The sequence below is a fragment of the Diadema antillarum genome, unplaced genomic scaffold (assembly GCF_040938485.1).
Source record: "Diadema antillarum isolate AM-2024a unplaced genomic scaffold, OU_Dant_1.0 seq00000007_RagTag, whole genome shotgun sequence".
Taxonomy (NCBI): domain Eukaryota; kingdom Metazoa; phylum Echinodermata; class Echinoidea; order Diadematoida; family Diadematidae; genus Diadema; species Diadema antillarum.
In genome coordinates this window covers 105561-129962 of record NW_027271129.1, presented here as the reverse complement: position 1 = coordinate 129962, position 24402 = coordinate 105561, and the positions used below count along the sequence as shown (strand labels likewise).

At 38.2% G+C, this 24402-nt stretch overlaps 1 protein-coding gene across 1 annotated transcript in view; it reads left to right on the top strand.

Annotated features, from left to right (window-relative positions):
- LOC139724953 (6-phosphofructo-2-kinase/fructose-2,6-bisphosphatase-like) overlaps positions 1–24402 on the top strand; it is a 142899-nt gene that overhangs the window by 33117 nt on the left and 85380 nt on the right. The window contains 2 exon segments of the mRNA XM_071636069.1: positions 7931–8056; positions 15823–15919. Coding sequence (XP_071492170.1) covers positions 7931–8056; positions 15823–15919 — 223 coding nt within the window.

Genomic DNA, 24402 nt, shown 5'->3' with positions numbered 1-24402 from the left:
TTTCTGACAAACCTGTCATTTCAATATTTTGCCAGTTATGTGAAACTGTCATGGATCACACATTGTGAAGACATTGTACTATACGCCTATCGGGAGAATCATGCATTATGGCGGAGGCATCAGTCGCCATAGCGACATTTCTAGTTGTAATCAGATTTTATTTGAGCATAAATGGTCTCTTTGTTTGACCTGTTTGATTAAGCCTCGACTTCAGCATGGAGTGAATGACATACTGTAAAAGTAGTTTCTTTCGCAAACAGATACTTAGGCGGTTTCCATCGGTGCTGACTTTTTCGCGGTCGGCTAAATCTGTGAATTCGCAGTCGGCAAAGACTGTTTTATTTTGCACATGAAAACCCAAACTATAATCCAATTATTCTTTTATTTATTAAATAGAAATTAGAATTAAAGGTAGGCTTACCTGAAATCCCGTCTCTCGAGTACTTTATAACATGCTTGTACCTACATTGCGTGGTATCACTGTGTGTGTGTGTTGACCATCAATACACTCAATGCGTGGAATCTTTGTGTGTGCATGTGTGCAATAGCGTTGTAACAAGCGGCGAGCTCAAAACATTTTCGCGTCATATTGAATTCGCGGTTCGACCTCAAAGCGCGAAAAGCGCGAAAATAAAACCACCTCGAAAGAAACCACTTTTACAGTAGTAGATATATGATTGAATGACCTCTCTGAATGTGATAAAACTAGTTTTCTGAGCATTGTGGTGTCAACTATAACTTGTATGACTTACAGTTTTGACTTACAGTTTTTGTCTGTCTGTCCGTCTGTCGTCCGTCCGTCCATCGTCTGTCCGTAACGCTACAAAAACTTCAATAACTCTTTACTCTGGGCTTCAATTGCAATCAAACTTCGAGGGAAGAAGGGTCATACAAAGTTTCACATTTTACCATATATGAAGGTCACCTCAAGGTCAAAGCTCACAGGCAGGGGTCAATGAACTTTAGGGCCCAATGTTCAGTTTTTATGGCGCATTTCTATTATGGGTCATAACTTTTGATCCATAAGTCCATTTGTGATCAAACTTGGATGGTAGATGTCCCTTTGGGAGTGGATGGTCACCACAAGGTCAATGGTCACAAGCAGGGGTCAAACTTTTAGAGCCCAATGTTAAGTTTTTATGGCGCGTTTCTATTATGGGTCATAACTTTTGATCCATAACTCCATTTGTGACTAAACTTGGATGGTAGATGTCCCTTGGGGAGTGGATGATCACCGCAAGGTCAAAGGTCACAAGCAGGGGTCAATGAACTTTTAGAGCCCAATGTTAAGTATGGTGCGTTTCTATTATGAGTCATAACTTTTGATCCATAGGTCTGTTTGTGACTAAACTTGGATGGTAGATGTCCCTTGGGGAGTGGATGGTCACCACAAGGTCAATGGTCACAAGCAGGGGTCAACGAACTCTTAGAGCCCAATGTTAAGTTTTTATGGTGCGTTTCTATTATGGGTCATAACTTTTGATCCTACACTGTCCGTTTGTTACCAAACTTGGATGGTAGATGTCCCTTGGGGAGTGAATGGTCACCACAAGGTCAAAGGTCACAGGCAGGGGTCAACAAACTTTGAGGGCCCAATGTTAAGTTTTTATGGCACGTATCTTTTTTGCCTTAAATTTTTACCCTTTTATATCTCTTTTTATCTGTTTTATTCGCTTTTTTTAATCTGTTATATCCCATTTGTACAATTTCTTGTACACGAATGGGCGAGACACATTATGGCACTTGCCTTGTTCATAAGTGGTACTACCTGCCTTAACTGCAATGCCATTGCATGCTGTTTGAATGTTGACTCATTGAAGTGTATACTGAAACATGCATAATGGAGTAAGATTTTGAATACCATTTTGGAGGTTATGCATCAAAATGTACCTCACAAAGCTTTCCCTTGTTCATACTATGGAAGGGCTTCTACTGCGTTATGATTATTGCATGACTGGGCATGTGGTGTGAAGGCTAGCATTGCTATTTGATAGTGTCATGTTACACTGAAATGTTTTTGAAGGCACATATATTCATTTTGGTATGTGTATGCACATACTACATTTGAGGGACAGTATGAGCCTTTAATTGTTTAGAGCTCTGGGCCAGTCTCTTCCTGAGGGAATGATGCAATCAGCTGTAGCTATTAATCATGTGGCACCCAGGAGAGATCTGATGACAAAGGGGGAGGGGGGTGTTCTTCTGTTGAAGAAGCACTTCACCCTGACTGTGCCCACTGAAGTAAAAAGGAAGGGGAATGCTTATCCATGCATGCGAGTATTGCCAGTGTCCAACGCTGAGCAGTAGTGACGAGCAGTTACGTGACTTGCGCCACTGTGGTAGTCCATAGGACTGTGCACTGTAGTTGAATTGTAGCCTTTTTACAAGGCCCTCTTTGGTGTATGGCATGCCTACTGTAAAAGTGGAAATTTTCGCGCATTTTTGCGCGACCAGAAACTAGTGTGAAAATAAAAGCACATGAATATTTTGGCTTGCCATATGTTACAGTAATTGATGTTAAAAACCTGCGAAACTCTTCTTATCCGGCCAAGCGCAAAAAATTAGTCATGCAAAAATATCCACTTTTACAGTATATATGCGAGTAAAGCATGCTGTGCTGAGTTTGTAGCCCTTATTCGCTCACCATCATACAGCTAGAGAGCCTTGTCAAAAAGCTACTTGTGGAAAATACATTTGAAATTGTTTTGCTCACTGCAAGTGAATGCTGACGATGACAATAAAAATGTGATTTTTTGTGTCTGTGTGGGTGCATAAGGATGTGTTTTACATGGTGCATCTTATGCCTCCGCCACGAAGTGGTGCCGGAGGCATTATGTTTTCGGGTTGCCCGTCCGTCCGTCCGTACGTCTGCTTTCGTTTGCGCGAAAACTTTAGTATTGACTGGAATTTTACCAAACTTGGTCCAAGTATAAAGTGTGATGGGACAATTACTTGATTAGATTTTGGGGTGAAATCGGCCAAAGGCCCAAAGATCAAAGGTCAAGGTCAAATCATGAAATTGTATCCGTTTACGCGATAACTCAAGGCTGGATCGAACAAATTTCACCAAACTTTGTCGTATGATGAGACAATTACTTGATAAGTTTTTTAGTGAAATTGGACAGAGGTCAAAGGTCAAAGATCAAGGTCAAATCCTAAAATTTATCTGTTTATGTGATAACTCAAAACTGGATGAAGCAGCTTTCACCAAACTTGGTCCAAGATGATGTATGATGGGACAATTAGTTGAGTAGATTTTAGGGACATTGGCAAAGGGTCAAAGGTCAAATGGTCAAGGACAAATGCTAAAAATGTTGCTATCTCCCCCATATCTATGCAATGCCCGAAGGTATTTTCTTGAAACTTAGTGTAGACATGTACTACTGCGTAAAGATTCTCCAGAGAGAGTTTCATGTCATAAGGTCAAAGGTCAAAAGGTCAAAGGTTAGGTGAAAATGTTGCAGTATCACTTTTCTCGCAAATGGTTGAATGTATCTTCATGGAACTTGGTACATGTACATACGCATGTACTGACTGGCAGGGATTATCTAGGGAATTTAGGGGTCATGGCTCAATAGTCAGGGGATCAAAGGTCAAGGTCAACTCCTCAAAATTGTACTATTTCCCTCGTATACTAGTATATGCAATGCTTGCATTATCAATTTTAAAAACTTAATAAATACATGCATTACCTATTGGAGATTCACTGGGAAATTTCCAGCCAGAAGGTCAAAGGTTATGGGTCAAAAGCCAGGTTTCAATGCCCCCCCCCCCCCCCCCCAAAAAAAAAAAAAAAAAAATCTATTTTGTACTGTAATTACACTCTTTCTTCATACCTTGGAAATTACTCAATGCATAAACTTATAAAAGGGTCGGTCTGAAGTCAGGTAAAAATTCTCAATTCCCCAAATATGTGTACCTGCACTCTTAGACAATTATAGCAAACCCAGTTCAAGGAAAGTGAACATTCAAGATATTTCTGACAAACCTGTCATTTCAACATTTTGCCAGTTATGTGAAACTGTCATCACACATTGTGAAGACATTGTACTATACACCTATTGGGAGAATCATGCATTATGGCGGAGGCATCAGTCGCCATAGCGACATTTCTAGTTTTTTTTTTGCCCCAGAAGTGGCACTAGAAAGTTGCATTGACCCTTCTTTGTTTTGTTTTATTTTGTTTTTTTGCTTGTTTGCTGATGAAATGGGAAATTGTCGCCAGAAATATAGACTGCCCCCCACACTTTTTCAAAGTGTGGCACCAGGCATGAAGAAGATGCTCTATTCACTATTGACATCTTTGTTAAGGCCGTGTCACGCCTTTCGGGGCAAGCTACGTGGGCTTGTAAAGAGTAGGGATTTTCCAGCACACAGGAGAATTTTCTGCAGATGGCCAAGAATGTTTGCGAGTTTCGTACTTGTGTCTTACCTGCTAGAAGTATGCTACTGACCTTCTACTTGCGTGTGTTCCATGTGACCTGCGTGAGAGCTTTGAAACCGATCCGTTTTCTGTTACGAGCGACTTATGGGTACTGCGAAGCACCTGCATTGGAGTTGCATGCGAGGTGCTGCCGGTAAGGGTCTCCTACTAATGTTCTGCGTATACCTCTGCAGGCAAACCACCAAGAGTCACTGGGAACAAGTTTTGAGCATGTCCAAGGCCTTGTCATACCGTATCTAGGAAAGTTTTGCGGGTTGACTTGAGGGGAAACAAATTTTCTACCCAGAGCTCTCCGCAGTTGGTCCGCACCTGACAGTACCTAGCGCGTATCTCACCCGTAGTTGCCCAGAGGTGCGCACTCAAGTTCGGTTTACCCGCAGCCAAGTTTTGAGCATGACCAAAACTTTATCCCAGTGAGTCGCCGGGACCCGCAGAGGTCCACACAGAACGCCAATAGGAGGCCCTTAGCAGCAGCATCTCGCAGGCAGCTTCCACGCAGGTACTTCGCTGTCCCGGTATACGGCCTAGATAATGACATTCTGTGGAATTTCTGCCATTTCATCAGAGGAATTCCTTCACTTAGTTGTCAGCCCCCACACGCCTGGCACACAGGTCACACAGAATAAGCACAAGTAGAACTTAAGTAGACGCGTCCAACAAGTTATACACATGCAAAACTCGCCCAAATTCTTGTCCGCCCTCAGAAAAATGTCTGGTATGCTGGAAAATCCCCACACGTGACAAGCCCGCGTAGCTTGCCTGAAAAGGGGCCCAAATTGTACATTTCTATCTTTTTCTTCAAAATGCCGTCATGAATTGTCACCAAACTTGGCAGGTAGCATCCCTAAGGGGATAGAATCTCATTCCCATCATATGGGCACCATGCCCCACCTGGGGGGCCCCAGGGGGCCTAAATTGGAACGTGAATTGTAAATTTTCATCTCTTTCTTGAAAACCCTGTGATGAATTTTCACCAAACTTAGCAGGTAGCATCCCTAGGGGGATAGAATCTCAATTCCATCGAATGGGCACCATGCCCCACATGGGGACCCCCAGGGGGGGGCCCAATTCCCCCCCCCCCCGTAAGAAAAAGATTTTCTGTAGAACCAGAAGTGATTGAGCTCAGTTAATACAATGAGTCAGTACATTATCGACTGTTGTTCAAGTTTGTTCATTGCAGAATCAGGGGTGTCCCCCCCCCCCCCCCACATGGGACCAAAGGGAGTGGGGTGGAATGGGTCCAAATGGTGATGCATACTTGCCAACTCTACCGCTTTGGGCGGTAGACTACCGCTTTTTAGAGGTTACGACCGGCTACCGATTTTCTCTTCTGATCTACAGATTTTGTAGCAAACCTGCCATAAAATGAAATAAAAGTCATATTTTCCCCTTCATTGTGCGTTGATTCCCTAATATAAGCTAGTAATTAGAATACTATAACAATTTCAAGGAAGTCGTTCCTCAAAAAACGCCATATTCAGCCTTCTAATATGCACACATGTATGCACACTGCAGTGGCGCACTACTAGTAGTCTCTATCATATCTACGTGCGTGCAAGACTTACTGTACATGTGTACGTGTAGCTAGAACCACGCATAATAGTAATGTTTTGGTAGCTCACGTGTGCGTGGTGCGGCCGATGCAGCATACGGTGTGGCATGATCACCGAACTAAAAGATAGTGGAATGCGTATCCCTATTCTCAACGTACACGAGACCGTGCAGCCAAATCTTTTAGTTCGGTAGGCATGATCCCAGCCGGCCGTGTACGTACGTGATTGTATTAAACGTACATGTATTTTCATATCTATCTTGTGATAACAATATGTTTGATTACTTTTTCACATATGCTTAGCCTACAAACATTATTTACCAATATGTCTGATTTTGTTTTTATATGCATAGTCCACAAAATAGTTCATAGATTTACATGGATTATATGTTTTTTTATCAATACCAAGAACCCTTTAAAAAGGTTAAAAAGCATGCACCAAATCTCATACTTTGATATTGAAAAACAAAATAAGTCCACACCGCGGAAGGGGGGACACCCCCCTCCCACACCCTCTCCCCTCGCGCGCAAGCGCGCTCGGGCTTGGTCGCTTCGCATCGCTCCCTCGCAAAATCTACCTCTTCAGGATTTCAAAATGTTGGCAAGTATGGTGATGTAAATTGTACATGTTCATAATCGTTGAAAACCCTTGATGAATATTCACCAAACTTGACAGGTAGCATGCCAGGGGGTTAAAGGGGATGGCTAGTAACTAATCAGTGGGAATGCTGGAGGATGATTGTTCCAATCCTTGTTGGATTCATTTAAGAGTACATTATATTTCTATTGTTGTGTGAAAATCATTTGCTTCAGAATGGTCTCATATTCAAGTAATGTGCAGTTTAATGTTTCCAGGCTAGCATACCTGGTCAGTGACGGGGCATTAATCTACACATTACTTGAATATTAGACCATTCTGAAGCAAATAATTTTCACACAACAGTGGATATACAATGTACTCTTGAATGAATCCCACAAGAATCGGAACAATCATCCCTCAGCATTCCCACTGATTCCCACTGATCGGTTACTAGCCATCCCCTGTAAGATCTCAATTTGTTCAACAGGGCACCATGCTTCCCTTTGGGACCCATGGAGGTTTTAATCCCCCCCCCCCAAATATGAAGTAAAATTTATTTACAATTCATCTCTAGAACCAGACTTGATAAAGCAAAGTTATTGGATATTCAATAATATTGTTCTCTAGAATCAAAAGTGATTGGGCTTTAAGTCTTTTTCCCCAAAAAACTGCATAGTCCAACATTCTATAAAGTACAGTGTACCCTGCAGGTATTTTACCAGTGTGATGAAATTTGCAAATGGACACCATGCCCCCAGCTCTCAAAGCTACCCCACCACAAGTTTCCAATGTTCTCAGGTAAGAGTCTGCTAGAATATATGGAAGGTGAACTTGTGATACTCAGGTGAGCGCGAGACCCCCCCCCCCCCTCTTGTTTTTAAACCTTGACAATGATATGATGCGTCATTCAGTGTTTGTGATTGCACATGAGAAAGCTTTTAAATCTCATAACGCGACCCCAAGACACAAGGCTAGGTCCGCACACTGTGATGCCCAGAGTTACACTCTGCTCTTTGTTAGGCATGTGCAGTGCAGAGAGTGTAAACTGTGCTTTGCTTGCATCAGAATCTTTTTTCCACATGTGAATTGGGGGCAAATTAAAATCCTGTGTTGGGTTTTGCATTGCAATACAAAAAAAAAAGTATTATAATTAATGATAAATTATAATTCTCGAGTATGAATGCACCCATAGGCCTTCAGTTGCTCATGTTCCCAGCTCATGACATTGTTGGGCCCTTTCCAACATGTTTTGTTGAATGTGTATGTGTGTGTCATGTATTTTGCATGAGAAATATGTCTGTCATGAGTGTTTTAATTTCTTTTTCTTTCTTTCTCTTTTTAAATAAAATCACAGCTCATATGCCTAGCCTGGTCAAGCCTCATGCAGTGATAGTGATGGTTGGCCTTCCAGCCAGAGGGAAGACGTATATTGCTAAGAAGCTGGCCAGGTATCTCAACTGGATTGGCATCAACACAAAAGGTTAGTTTTCAGAATAGTTAATATGGGATCTGTGGTCACTAGGATTACTCTGAATCCAAGTGAGTGTACCAAAATTCTTGGGCAAGAAATAATGATACAAATTGGCAAGTGCTTTAACAATTCACTGCTATGGGATGTATCAGGTATCATGACCAAATTGAAGGTCCCTGATCTCAACAGATTTCACATTGGCATGTATTTTAATCTGTTACAAGTTTTAATCACATTTTGAACACAGACAATAAAATTTGTAGTCTATGTTTTGAAAAACTTCTAAGACTTACTTTAGAAGTAAGTGTTAGAAGTCACTTACTCAAACCTTACTTGAGCATTAGCAAATATTTCATATTATGGAAAGTAATTGGACAATGAACCCAATTCCCTCTACCAATCCCACTTTGGAATTGCAACAAGCTCGATACCTTCAAATCTAAGCTGAAGACTTATTTTTTCCAGCAACGTTGTGAATGATATGTGATGCACTGTGGGAGCCGAGTGCTTTTGAATGTTCTACAGATAGATTGCACTATATAAATTAATGCTGTTCCTCATCAATTTTCTAAATCTTACTGCTATATTACAATATTTATATGTACATAATACATCAAAAAGGACATTTTTTCAGGAATGGATTTGTTTTTGTTTGTTTTGGACTGGTGTAAGTGACTTGGTATTTATTTGTGAAACATCACATTTTCAGAAAAATTTATTTGATCCTGTTTATATTGGACATTACACTTGCATTAAGAAAAAAATCTTTAGCCAAGGTTTGAGTAATACAATTGCAATAAAGACTGCTTACCAAGATGTCTACAATGAATCAATAGAGATCGTCAAATTTATAAGGCAATTTTGAGATGATTTTGAGAAAAACTTGGTTGGGAAATACAGTCAAATCTGCCGTAGCAGCAATCTGCACATACATGTTTGCGACCACTGAAAAAACCCTCCCAAGAGGAAAGCCATGTTCAAATGATCCTGTGCTAAATGGCCACCTGTCTAATGTGGCCAGCAGCCATCAATTTTGTCCCCACAGTAGATTTTAACATATCTATGACATGACCACAGACCCACACAGAGCCACGGCCAAGCCAATAATTCAGCATGTTTTTTTGCTTCATAGCTCTTTAACAGTTCAGTGATCGCCATCACTGCACTCTCCCACCATTCAGTCATTGTAATGCACTCGTAAAAAGTTTGCTTGCTGTACACAATGCTACTGTGCAACAACTCGATCAAGTACTGGATATGCCATAAATTTAGCGATTCTAAATTTTCGCGAATCGGGACTCCCCGACAATTTCACGAGTGGTTAAATTTGTGATTGTGGAGTAGAATACTGAACAGAGAAATGTTTGCGCGCACGTTGCATTCATGTTGAAATCAGAGTGTATAATTTAGCGTGTTTTTAAATTTGCGAATAGCTCCCGATTCGTGAAATTGTGAAAATAAAAACCTCGGGAAATATTCGGCGTGTACAGTATATACTGGCATTGTTCAATACGATGAAACATGTGCATACATATTCACAGGTCAGTAAACACTAATAGATGTGTACTAAGATGTGGATGTAGGCAATACAAACAAATTGGCCGATAACTTGTCTTAGTGGCCACCTGTCTTTAATGGCCACTCTTTTCATCTCCCTTGGGTGGCCGCTGTAGACAGGTTTGACTGTGATTTTATCAAACAGATGGGACGTTATAGAAAGCATTTTCAGAGCAATCTGGCTTATTTTGTAAACTTCCCAAACTATTATAAATTGAACCTCAATATTTTTATACCCCCATCCACACGCAGTGTGTATGGGGTATACATATAGAATCACTCTGAGGTCAGGTGGCCGGTCGGTCGGTTTGGTCTGTTGCCAAATCTTGTGGATCGAACTCCTCTCTCATTTTTTGAGCAGTTGACCCCAAATTTGGCATGTGTGACCGCTATCAAAGGTAGATGTGCAAGACACCTTCTTTGTTATTATCCATGGCTTGACACTAACTTTTTTGTTTGGTGGCCCGATGGGGCCACCAAAATCCTAAATTTCAAATTTTTGGTGGCCCGAGAGAAAAATTTGGTGTCCCGAAAAAAAAACAACAATAAAAAACATTAAAAGCCCTTTTTTTTAATGAGTCAAATATTTAAGTTTCATGATAGTAAGTATTAGAAGTTGGACATATCTACTCATAAATAAACTTCAACAAACTTGCAACACTCACTCTCAGGCACTCATTCAGTCCTTTTCATCCATCTTTTAAACAAATTTAACTGCTAATTTCCGGCGCACAAAGTTACGAATTTATTGACATACTTTTCAAAAAAATGTTGGTGGCCCGAGGCGGGCCACCAAATTTGCCCTTTTTTAAAATTTGGTGGCCCGACTTTCATTTTTGGTGGTCCCGGGCCACTGGGCCACCGTTAGTGTCGAGCCCTGTATTATCACATAATGTGTTGCCATGGCAACGGCAAATTTTTGAAAAAATCTTACAAAATGTTGTGGACTGAAGTACTCTCTCAGTTTTATAGCAATTCAATTGAAATTTGGGAGATATGGTCAATGTAATGTGTAGTTGTGCAGGAGGCCTTTTTTTGTTTTGAATAAATCTGTTGCCATGGCAACAACAGTTTTTGTCGAGCCCACTGGAGGTGAGGGGAGACTAAGGGATCGCCTGCGGCGTCTGTCCGTCCGTCGTCTGTCCGTAACGCTACAAAAAACTTCAATAGCTCTTTACTCTGAGCTTCAATTGCAATCAAACTTCGAGGGAAGAGGGGTCATACAAAGTTTCACATTTTACCATACATGATGGTCACCTCAAGGTCAAAGCTCACAGGCAGGGATCAATGAACTTTAGGGCCCAATGTTACGTTTTTATGGTGCGTTTCTATTATGGGTCATAACTTTTGATCCATAACTCCATTTGTGACCAAACTTGGATGGTAGATGTCCCTTGGGGAGTGAATGGTCACCCACAAGGTCAATGGTCACAGGCAGGGGTCAACGAACTTTTAGAGCCCAATGTTAAGTTTTTATGGTGCGTTTCTATTATGGTTCATAACTTTTGATCCATAACTCCATTTGTGACTAAACTTGGATGGTAGATGTCCCTTGGGGAGTGAATGATCACCACAAGGTCAAAGGTCACAAGTAGGGGTCAACGAACTTTTAGAGCGCAATGTTAAGTTTTTATGGAGCATTTCTATTATGGGTCATAACTTTTGATCCATAACTCCATTTGTGACCAAACTTGGATGGTAGATGTCCCTTGGGGAGTGGATGATCACCACAAGGTCAAAGGTCACAGGCAGGGGTCAACGAAATTTTAGAGCGCAATGTTAAGTTTTTATGGAGCGTTTCTATTATGGTTCATAACTTTTGATCCATAACTCCATTTGTGACCAAACTTGGATGGTAGATGTCCCTTGGGGAGTGAATGGTCACCCACAAGGTCGAAGGTCACAGGCAGGGGTCAACAAACTTTTAGAGCCCAATGTTAAGTTTTTATGGTGCGTTTCTATTATGGTTCATAACTTTTGATCCATAACTCCATTTGTGACTAAACTTGGATGGTAGATGTCCCATGGGGAGTGAATGATCACCACAAGGTCAAAGGTCACAAGTAGGGGTCAACAAACTTTTAGAGCGCAATTTTAAGTTTTTATGGAGCATTTCTATTATGGGTCATGGTAACAGCATATTCTGAATGAAAATCATACAAAGATGTTGTGGATTCAGATATCTCCCTCAGTCTTTGAGCATTTGGCTTGAAATTAGGCACATGTGACCGTTATAGTATGTTGATGTGTAAACGTGATCTTTTGTCATTGTTAGACGATGTGTTGCCGTGGTACTAACATTTTTTCACTAAAAAGCAAACAGAAATATTGTGGACTCAGCTTACACCCCTATTCCTTAAGCATTTAACTTGAATTTTGGCACATGTGACCACTACAGTACATAGATGTGCAAACCTAATCTTATGCCATTGTTGACCAATGCGTTGCCATGGTAACAGCATATTCTGAATGAAAATCATACAAAAATACTGTGGATTCTGTTAACTCCCTCAGTCTTTGAGTATTTGGCTTGAAATTTGGCATATGTGACCGTTATAGTACCTAGATGTGCAAACCTAATCTTTCATCATTGTTAAACACTGCATTGCCATGATGGCAGCATATTTTGATTGAAAATCATACAAAAATGCTCTGGATTCAATTAACTCCCAAAGTCTTTGAGCATTTGGCTTGAAATTTGGCACATTTGACCACTGTAGTACGAAGATGTGCAAACTTTATCTTTTGTCATTGTTGAAAAATGTGTGGCCATGGTAACAACATATTTTGAATGAAAATCATGCGATGATGTGATTTCAGCTATCTCCCTCAGCTTTTGAGCATTAGACTTGAATTTTGGCACATGTGACGGCTGTGGTATATAGTTGTGCAAACTTCATTTTTTTGTTAATGTCAAACATTGTGTTGTCATGGTAACAGCATTTTTTAATGAAAATCATATAAATTGCCAATTCACCTATCTTGCTCCCTCAGGTTTTGAGCACTTGACTTTTAAGATATGGCACAAGTGACTATCAGTGAGCAAAATATACATTTATTCAATGTTGAACAATATATTGCCATGGTATTTTTATTTTCAATGAAAAGCATTCAAAATAATTTGCTAGTTGAGCTAACTCTCTCAGTGTTAGGTGAGGGTAATAATCACATTGAGTGATAGTTCTAGTTTGTTTTGTTTCGTTCTTTTCAGAAATCATATTCATTTGAGGAATTTTTAATAGTTGCCATTACGGAGTACATCGTTTTGCTTGTTTCAAATGTGACTGCCCAGCTCAAAATCCACAAAAGAGGAAGTATAGGTCAAATCATTTTTTTTTAATACTTTGGTCAAAGTACTAAGTTCTAAGCTTGAAAAAATATTTAACTTATTAGAATTTGATCATCCTAGCTTATTCAAAAGGGGCCAGGACCTGGGCAAGTCCAAGATAAGGTCCCCCCAGAAGGCAAATTTCATCTTCGCTCAATATTGACTGTTTGGTATTAGTTTGAAGCTTATGAGTTGAAGTTTTGATTTCCATGGAGGAAAAAAATTATATCATATGATATGTAAATTTCAAGGGCTTCATTGCATAAATGTGAAATACAGTGCAGGGCTCTCACTTAACTTTTTTCCTTGGTTGCCAACTGGGCAACGTATAGAGTTTTTTTTAGGTTGCCAAATGGCAGTTTAGGTTGTCATAGTGATAATGTTCAAAGAGTATTGCGTAATGTGTAAATCTGCAAGGTTAATTATGGCGATGATAAAGAGGGCTGTTTACAGTGCTGTTTACACGACTGTTTCAGGGTGCTACATAACTTTTTTTTAATCACTTGCCTGGTCGGGCAAGCAGATTTGCAAATTATTGCAAAACACTTGCCCGAACAGGAATTTCACTTGGCCCGGAAAAAAAAAATCAGAAAATAAAAATTAATGCAAAAAATCACTTGCATGACAAGGTTTTAATGAAAAAAAAGAAAGAAAGTGGCGTTGATAAACAGTTGATAAAAAGAGAGAAATAGCCTATATGAGGCCAATTATCAGGGCTTCAATATAATATTTGAGGAGGACTAGTACCGTGCTCCTCAGCACTCCTTATCCCCCCCCCCCCAAAAAAAAGTAGCCTACATAAACCACCTGCGTCTCAGTAGCAGGTATTTCTACCAAGTTTCAAGTCAATCCAACTCAATATGACGTCATACGGGCCCGTCAAAGTTGAAATTCCGCGCGCGCGTCAATGGCGATATACAGTGCAACTATGCCAAAAAAAACGCCAATTTCAAATCCGATTTTACTCGTCAGGATGGACGGTGACTGTTGTGTTATATGAGCGCACTACATTTATCACAACATCCCCCTCCTTCCTCCTTCTTCATCCCACCGCTGCCACCATGTTGTAATAGTGGACCAGATTCAATGATGAACAGAGGACATAGTTGTTTAACGATAAAATGAACAACTTTAATCCACTATCACAAACTAGCGTCATGTAATGACTGCTGCTCTGACCGTATCACTCAAATATAGAATACATAGAATATGCGTACACTTGTGATAAATGTAGTGCGCTCATATAACACAACAGTGACCCCCCATTTTCTTTACATATTCTGAAAGCTGATGAGTTGTACATGTAATTTCATGGGTTGGCAATGCTGAAAAAATGATTAAAAAATATCAAATTTTTTAATGAAATAAAAAAAGTAAATTTTCAAAAAGACGTCATCGAATTTCAAGTTCACTCAAGCGTATCTCACTTATCCTTTGCCGATTTTCACCCAGATTTCCGTATGTTGTTGCTTATTTAATGTTTTTTCAAGAGTGTCATTCAAAAATTTAGATTGGATGACGGCATCACCTAGAAAAAATGGATTGAACGTAACCTTGTCAAATTTGACCAGTTTGCTCTATGGGAGTGCAGTTTTTCTGGAAATGAAAATTGACATGACTATCTTTATCGAGCACTAGCTCACTTATCCTTCTGTGAATTTCTCCCAGATTTTAATATGTTGTAGCTGACACTTTGGGCTATCGTATGTGTTCCCTCCACTTTTTCATACGACGTTGACATCACATCAAAAAACTTGGTTGAAATTAAAGCTGATCTTCGATGTATTGAGATATTTCTTTCTTTCTGCAACTTTCTTTGCAATAACTCAAGAAAAACAGCCCCTATCACCCCCACATGCTTAGTTCATGTCACGTACATTATTTCATAAAATAACAACTACTTGATCGGACACCATCTTGGCTATGTAAATTAGGGTCAAAGGTCATAAATGTTTCATCCTGTATCTTGGTGAATACATGTCCTATCTTTCCCATGTTTTGCACAGGCAAAGACCATGTTACAAGAATCATTTCACAAAATAACCACTTTTTGCTCAGATGCCTAATCTCTGTTTTGACGTGAAGTCAAGACAAACATATGTTTTGCATCAGATGACATTAAGATATAAAACAAAAATTAAGATAGTTCCTTGAAATGTGACGTACTTGCTTAATTGGAAGAAAAAAGAAATTTAAAAAAAGTAAAAAAACAACAACATAGATTTAAAAGGACAATTAATAAATGGCATGCCTTAAACATTTTTCTGGAAATATACATCACATTCCATCCAGAATTTTGTGCAGGAAAGAAATATTTCTTCAAATACATTAATTGCATTTGAAACCGACCTCGCCACATGAGCACTAGATCCACCCGATTTTTTAAAGTGAAACGATGTATTCTGACCGCCTGTGGATTACAGGCTTCAGCAGATGAGGATATTTAGTCTGTGTGTTTATTCCATGCTACAATTCTAAACTACAGCATATCACATATTGTTCAGCATATGACATATTGTGTATTTTGCTTGAAAAACATCAAATTTATCTATGGTTTGTGCAATAATGAGATTCATGTAGAAGTGATTTGTCTTGTGATATCTGTGATTTGTTCTTCATAGTGTTCAATGTTGGCGAGTACAGGCGAAAAGCAGTAGGTGGAAAGAGCCCTCACGACTTCTTTAGACCAAATAATGATGAAGCCCAACGAATTCGGTTGTAAGTACCCCAAATCCTTGCATGTATACCTTATTTTGAGTACATGTATGTGTTATCAGACATATGCAGATTCAAAAGAGGAATACAAGCAAGCGGAATGCCATTGATTGTAATAATTACCTCAACTTAGTAGAGTGCCATTTTGTTTTCCATGTTTTCTTCATCTATCCAGTTTTCAATGTTGGGGAATACCGGCGCAAGGAGGTGTCGGGCACCATTTCCCATGATTTCTTCCGCCATGACAACTCAGAGGCATATAAGATTCGATTGTAAGTATTTTTTTCGTAGGTGGCTATAGTGGTGGTATCTCAGGTTCCAATAGGGATATTAGACTTCTAGAAATGCAAGATAGATGAAGAACTTGCTGATGAAATTGCATTTATCACAAAGATAAAAACAGAAATATAGAGAAAAATATCAGCATAATTATGAATTTAACAGGAAAATTATCATGTGTTCCAAATGTGCATGGGTACTCATGAAACACATGAAGTATTTTATCAATATTTGAAGAATTTTTAAATTGCTGTTTACCGTTCAACACTTTTTCGTCTATGTCAACAAAGCATGCTTTCACCAGAAATTACTCATATTCATGGCTGTCCTCCACAGTTGAGCATACTTTAGAGTAGATGTGCATGCTGCACCTACAAGCAACCACCATTATAGCTGTCTTGGGAATTTCGAGTCACCACTGGCGTTGTTTTTCCAAAGAAGTCCTAGCTGTTTTGTTTCTGTTCTTTTGTTGTTATTTCATCATCTCAGCCAGGAGTTGTTCATGGTTCATTTTACCTGACTGTGCCATTTTCTTTCAAAGAACTGTTGATAACTCATTTGACAGGACATGCTGTCCGTAGCTTGATTATCTTACTTTTTTTTCGTAGTGTGTTCCTGCTTCACTCACCATTCAGCTTTTCTAGTTTTCAATAGTGCACAGTACATAAATAGATAAACCTACACTTGTTCAAGCAATGATTTCATACTGTATTACAGCATGTTATTTGCCTATAAGTCCTATTTGACATGACACTGACTTTTTTCATGCCAAAGAAGGCAAAAATCATTGTATTACCTCAACATAAAATTTATAACTGTCATATTTCTTTGATTTAAGTGGGAAAAACTGGAAGACATAGATATGGAATTTAGCTATCAAATTGGTGTGTAACATTCTTGCATGTTCTGGAGAGCAACTCAAAATGGCAATATGAGTAATATTTTCTTGATGACAATGACCTCAGCATGTATTGGCTTATAACAAAGAAAAAAGAAAAAAGAGATGAAGTTGCCAATATATCAGCCCATTTACTGCATTCTGTCTCCATGTCCATTGTAAATTCTCATGTAAAATACTTTCTTCTGTGTGTCTATTGAGCTTCCTAATAACTATGCCTTCTGTCGTTCATGAAGTTTTCATGCCTCCACCATGAAGTGACGCTGGAGGCATTATGTTTTCGGGTTGTCTGTCCTTCCTTAATAATAATAATAATTGATATGATTTATATAGCGCCAAATCCACTCTGCAGAGTGCTCTAGGCGCAGAAGGAAGAGAAAGTGAAGGAGATTCCTTGTGTCCGTCCTGTCCGTAATGAATTTTGTGGAGAGTGTAACTAAAAACCATTTGAGGTATCCTAATGAAACTTGGCACATATATATTAACCGGAGGGCCAAACCCCCAAAACTCGCTTTATACTTTTCGAGTGAGTTCCACTCCCTCTACAAACTAAGTAGACCATGCTTATTTTCATGTTTTTATTGTAACAGACAAGATTCCACTGGTCTACCTTAAAAAATTTGTTGCGAAAGACTCCAAATCCAAGATGGCGTCCAAGATGGCCGCCATATTTACTGAATTTGTTATTTGAAAGATAGAATTTGATAGAAACATCAGATCTCAACAAGTTCAATGTCATATGAAAGAGAATACAATTTTCTACAAGTTGATACCATTTTTGGGGGTTATTGTGATAACTGGATTTAGATTTTAAGGAAAAAAACACTCATTTTTAAATATTTTTCTGAAAATAGGAAAATCATGAAAATGCTTGATCCAGTATAAATCAGAGAAAAACTGAAGGATTATCTTGAAATGTTTCAAGAATTTTGTTTGACATATGATTAATATTTGGAGAAAATTAGGGGCAGTAGCATTTTTGGTTCAGGAGTTATAACGTCTCAAACTTGAAAACTCACTATGTAAAAATGGCCACTTTAGTTGTGACCAAGACCTTGTTGGTCGTAAAAACGTCTACGCGTGCCAAGACTACTATATGCACCACTGGCACTGGCGCTTCTAGCAGTGCCAGTGGTGCATGTAGTAGTCTTGGCAAAGACTTTTTCTTTGACAAACAAGGGTTTGTGCCTGCAAACTAACTTTCCATACCAAGTGGTAGCTCAGGTGACGCTGATCTCTGTTATTTCAAAGTAGATTGTTTTGAAGCAGATGAGATGAAGCAAAAATATTTTTCAAATAGAAGTAGAAGCTTGAAACAACCTTGCTATAGAAAGTTCAAAACAAAATTTATATCAATCACTCAAAAAATTCGAGATTGCAGGCCATCAAAGCTGACAAAGTGTATTGCGCCAAAGTAAATGTATTATTTCGATTTTGATACAATTTTGTCTGTTTTGCTGTCTATTTATATGGTTTTTATATGTTCTGAATATTGTAATGCTATTTCAAACCGTCTTCGGTTTTAATGGAGATATTTTTCAGAATGCACCATGAATTTCTCTAAAAAGTAAAAAAAAAAATTAGAAATGTTTATGAAAACCATGTAGAAATTAACATCTTTCCCATATTAATATTTGGAGAAAATTAGAGGTCAGTATTGTATTTGGTTCAGGAGCTATAATGTCTCAAACTTGAAATCTGATTTTACATAATATCATGTATTTACCCGCATCTGTTCCCAAAGACTTCACAGAGGGTCAAATCCAAGATCGTGCTTACTTTTTGAGTTCCACTCTCTCTGTAAACAAGACCATACATAATATTAAACATACTAAGCAATGTTCCGTAAGTACACCTCAGTAGATTTGTTGCAAAAACCTCCAAAGTACAGATGCGGTCCAATAGATCCGCCATTTTTATTGAATTTAACATTTCAAATATAAAATTTGATAGAGACATTGGATTGCAACAAATTTGATGTCATATGAAGGAGAGTAAAACTTTCTAAAAGTTGATACCACTTTAGCTGTGTATTGTGATAAATGGGGGGGGGGGAGGAAATCCATATTCTTTTATTGTTTTGAAAAAAGGAAGAAATGTAAAAATGCGTGATTTAGTATTTTGTCAAAGAAGAACTGAAGGATTAGTTTGAAACCTGCGATTGAGATTTAGATTTACTGAGATTGATACACAATTCATATTTATGGAATTACAGGCAATATCACACACTGTTGACAAGTTAACATCTCAAACTTGAAAAAATTATATTTATGCGTTATAAATTTTGCATACAATATGTTTACATGGTCGCATGTAATACTGTAATGGTCTAGCGACTTGCAAGTGCCTGCAAACTAACTTTTCATTCCAAGTGGTAGGTGACGCTGTTCGCTATTACTGTAGCATTTCATAGTAGATTGTTGTGAGGCAGATAAAATTGAACAGAAAGTATTTTCCAAAAAGAGATAGGAGCTTGGAATTTGGCACAAATTTTGCTTATGTGTCATATTTATTGACAAAAATAGTATCCACACAAAATTCAAGATGGCGGTAATTAATTGAGGTTGTCGTGAAAGGCATTATTGTCCCCGCCGAACGAGTTCGAGCAGGGGACTATGAAACGGGCTCCGTACGTGTGTGTGTCCGTGTGTCCGTCCGTCCGTGTGTCCGTCCGTCCGTCCGTGTGTCCGTGTGTCCGTGTGTGCGTCCGTGTGTGATCAAAATCTTCAATTTACTACTTCTCTGTCATTTATGAGCCAATTTTGATTCTGTTTGCTTTATATGATAGCACTACATGGGAGCTTTGAAACTTCTACACAGAATTTCAGTCGTGACCTTTGACCTTGACCTTTGACCTATATTGTACATTTTGCTACAAAATGCTACTCCTTCGCCATTTCTAACCCGATTTCGATTCCGTTTGCTTTATGTGATGGCACTAGGTGAGGGCTTCAAAACTTTTACACAGAATTTTGACCTTTGACTTCTTTGACCTTTGACCTTGATTTTTTGACCTATATTGTACATTTTGCTACAAAATGCTACTCCTTCGCCATTTCTAACCCGATTTCGATTCCGTTTGCTTTATGTGATGGCACTAGGTGAGGGCTTCAAAACTTCTACACAGAATTTTGACCTTTGACTTCTTTGACCTTTGACCTTGATTTTTGACCTATATTGTACATTTTGCTACGAAATGCTACTCCTTCGCCATTTTTAACCCGATTTCGATTCCGTTTGCTTTATATGATGGCACTAGTTGAGGGCTTCAAAACTTCTACACAGAATTTTGACCTTTGACTTCTTTGACCTTTGACCTTGATTTTTGACCTATATTGTGCATTTTGCTACAGAATGCTACTCCTTCGCCATTTCTAACCCGATTTCGATTCCGTTTGCTTTATGTGATAGCACTAGGTGAGGGCTTCAAAACTGCTACACAGAATTTTGACCTTTGTCTTCTTTGACCTTTGACCTTGATTTTTGACCTATATTGTACATTGGCTACAAAATGCTACTCCTTCGCCATTTCTAACCCAATTTCGATTCCATTTGCTTTATGTGATGGCACTAGGTGAGAGCTTCAGAACTTCTACACAGAATTTTGACCTTTGACTTCTTTGACCTTTGACCTTGATTTTTTACCTATATTGCACATTTTGTTACAAAATGCTACTTCCGGCGGGGACATATGTTACGCACCGCGTAATTTCTACTTTTCCTTGTTTACCATTAGTTCACGTGAAACAAAAACCCAGCTTTAGTTTATTCCTCAAACTAGTTCTAGATTGTGAGGTAAGGATAGAACAATTAAGGTTTAAACTTAAATCAGTATAATTGATGCTAAATGTTGTTAGATATACTAAGTAGATCTGATAAGAATGGTTTTTTTTTATACCTAGCTGTCAAAAGTTATCATGGTTATGGTTTCTTGAAAAGAAATGGTGATTTCTCCGTATGTTTTAGGCTTTATTATAATTTTTTTTACATGGTAGAATGTTTTGTGATACAACTAACCTACACATATAAATCGAATGTGATATCTCTCCCAATGGCAAACAGTACCTTTAGTGTGTTGCGTCAAAGTTAAATCTCAACTTATAATTTGATATAGTTTTTAATCTTCTTATATTGCTGTCTACTATATGTTTCTATACATCCGAACGATATTGTACTAGTGTAAACCATATTGAGGGTCTTTTTTTTTTGGGGGGGGGGATGGAGCTCATTCCAGTGTTTGGGTAAGGCCCGATCTTTGATGAAAAAAAAGAAATGCTTGTGTATCAAAAATATGCTTTTTTACTTGAATACATGTTACTCTGCTGTAACGTGAATGATGATGGTATATATATGTGTAGTAATGTCTGATCCGTAGATGTCCTTGAAAGCCCTTCTGATCCGAGGGAAAAACCGCCCCCCCCCCCATGAAATATCCGACGTGGCGGCAATTTCTTAAATTTGCTCTTAAATGTGTTGTGCGAAATTACTTTTCAGTATATTGTTCGAATAAAACTGTCCAAATTGATTATTCGTATATTCACATTTACAAATAAGCATGCTGAAACTGTATTTACTGTTATTAGATTTTTCGTACATTGTTTTAGGCTGATTTCATGTGGATTATACAGGCATGAGATTTCTCCGCGGATCCGCGGATTTCCGCGGATTTTGAAATAGTCTTGGCGCGCGCAGACTTTTTTATGACCAACAGGGTCTTGGTCACAACTAAAGTGGCCATTTTTACGTAGTGAGTTTTCAAGTTTGAGACATTATAACTCCTGAACCAAATATGGTACTGACCCCTAATTTTCTCCAAATATTAATTATATTATGTCAAACAAAATTCTTGAAATGTTTCAAGATAATCCTTCAGTCTTTCTCTGATTTATACCTTATCAAGCATTTTCATGATTTTCCTTTTTTTAGAAAAATATTTAAAAATGAGTGTTTTTCCCTTAAAATTTTAATCCAGTTATCACAATAACCCACAAAAATGGTATCAACTTGTAGAAAATTTTATTCTTTCATATGACATCAAATTTGTTGAGATCTGATGTTTCTGTCAAATTCTATCTTTCAAATAACAAATTCAGTAAATATGGCGGCCATCTTGGACGCAATCTTGGATTTGGAGGCTTTCGCAACAAATTCTTTGAGGTAGACCAGTGGAATCTTGTTTGTTACAATAAAAACTTGAAAATAAGCATGGTCTACTTAGTTTGTAGAGGGAGTGGAACTCGACCTCTGTTTTTAGCTTTCGGCCCCCTGGTTATGTACAAGTGAGCAAAGTTGTGCCTGTCAACTTCTGGGAGCACATGCTCAAGGTGAAAGGTGAAAGGTCAAGGTCAAATGCTCTAAATGTAACTGTTTCCTCCATATCCATACTATGCCTGAAGGTATTTCACTGAAACTTAGTGTTACATGTATTATCTGATAGAGATTCTCTGGAGAAAGTGTCGTCTCATGAGGTCAAAGGCCAAAAGTCAGATGAACGTGCTAAAATTTCACTTTCTTCTCATCTTGGAAATAGTTCAGGGTGTCTTCATAGAACTTATGCATATACTGACTGACAGTGATTCTCTTGGGAATTTCGGAGTCATGGGTCAAAGGTCGTGGGTGGAAAGGCCAAGGTCAACTCCTCAAAATGTCACTATTTCCCTCATATCTATGGAATGCCTGAAGGTATTTTCTGGAAACTAGTGAATACATGTATTACACAATAGAGATTCACTGGGAATGTGTTTGGCTAAAAGGTCAAAGGTCAAGTGAAAATGCTAAATTGCACTTCCTCCATATTTCGGAAGTAGCTTAAGGTAACATCATGAAACTAGTACATATCTATAGGTACTGCCTGACAGTGATTCCTTGGATAATTTCAGGGTCACAGGTTCAAAGGTCAAAAGATTTTACTATATTATGCTGAAATTACACACATTTTATCCATACCTTTGAGATTACTCAATGCATAAACTTAGAAAAGGGTGAAAGGCCAAGTAACACTCAAATCCCCAAATACATGCTCTCTCAAGCAATATAGCCATTTATCTTTCAAGGAAAGTGAACAAGCAACACAAAGCAAACATGTGATTTTAATTTTTTGCCAATTATGTGAAACTGTCGTCACACATTGTCAAGACGTACTATAGACTTATTGAGAGAATCATGCTGCATGCATTATGACGGAGGCATGCTAGTCGCGATAGCGACATTTCTAGTTTTTTTTTTTGTTCTGTTAAATTTTAGTTCTTGCTTCATTTAACCAGCATTGTGATTGATATCTGTTTAGAAGTGCTTAGTTGTTGTTGTTTTTTTTTGCATATTTTTATCGGATGGTTAAGTTTATCACAAGGCACTAATACCAACCTTACTTGCTCAGCTAAACAAAGCACTCGAGTTTACTATATTGTGATATGCTTATTTGTCTGTTGTCTTTTGTGTTTTAATAAAGTCATATGATGTTTATGGTACATTCTGTATATCATATTTTCTCCGTAAAATATTCAGTTTTTCATCTTTGTAAATACCCCTTTTTTGCCACCCATTATTACTAAACCCACCTGAGTAACAAATAAAACAGCTTTTCTTATTGATAATATATTTTGTAATGTTACGCCTTCTCCAAAATCAAATATTATTGTCTGATATGTCAGACTGCTTCCTAATTTTCACTTCTGTCCTAGTTACCATGAAACCAATTAGTCCCATTAGAGAAGCATTCAGAAAAGTAATACTGGATAATTTACAGAATCCGAAGAACAGTTTAAATGAAGAAACTTTGAGAGAAGTATGAAGCACTCATGATACTGATTTATTGTTCAATGTTTGTATGTAAATTTTGAATTCTCATTTAGATAAATATGTTCCTTTGGTTGAAGTTAAACATGTATAAAAAGCATCCTAGATTACCATGGACAACAAAATCTCTTTTATTATTTATAGATTAAAAAAATTATTTATATTATGCAGATGGAAGCAAACATACTGAATTCTCACTGTAAATATACTATACATGTATAAAATATTCTTTCAATACTACTGCCGAATATCTTTTTCAAGCATGACTTGAGTAATTGGAAATGATAAACGGGTGAATCCACATCAAATCAACCAATATTCAGACAATTTGTAACCTGACCCACTTCAATTTTTTTAAAATTCACACCAAATGTGCCCCCAAGTGTCTGACGGAAGATTCTGAAATATTTTGCCCCAAAGTGAAACCGTTTGCCAAGATACGGCCTCCCTTTGCAACCAATGCATGGCCGAACAACACAAATTAATGGTGATAATAATGTGCATCCATTATCTATAAGCCTACAACCTGGATAAATTGGAAACTACTGTTAAGTGTGTGCATTGGGCATCATAGATCCTTAAAGTACCCATTACAGACTACCAATACTGCAAATATCAACATGATTAGGCATTCTCTCTGTGAGAAAATCAATTTTGAAATGTGCTGTAATGCTCAATGTGTGGTGAATATGCTCATATTAAGGCATTGTGGCTATTTTAAGAATAATGTCACAGTCAAATGGTATGTATGTACATGACTTTTGATACTAATTGGAGCTCAAA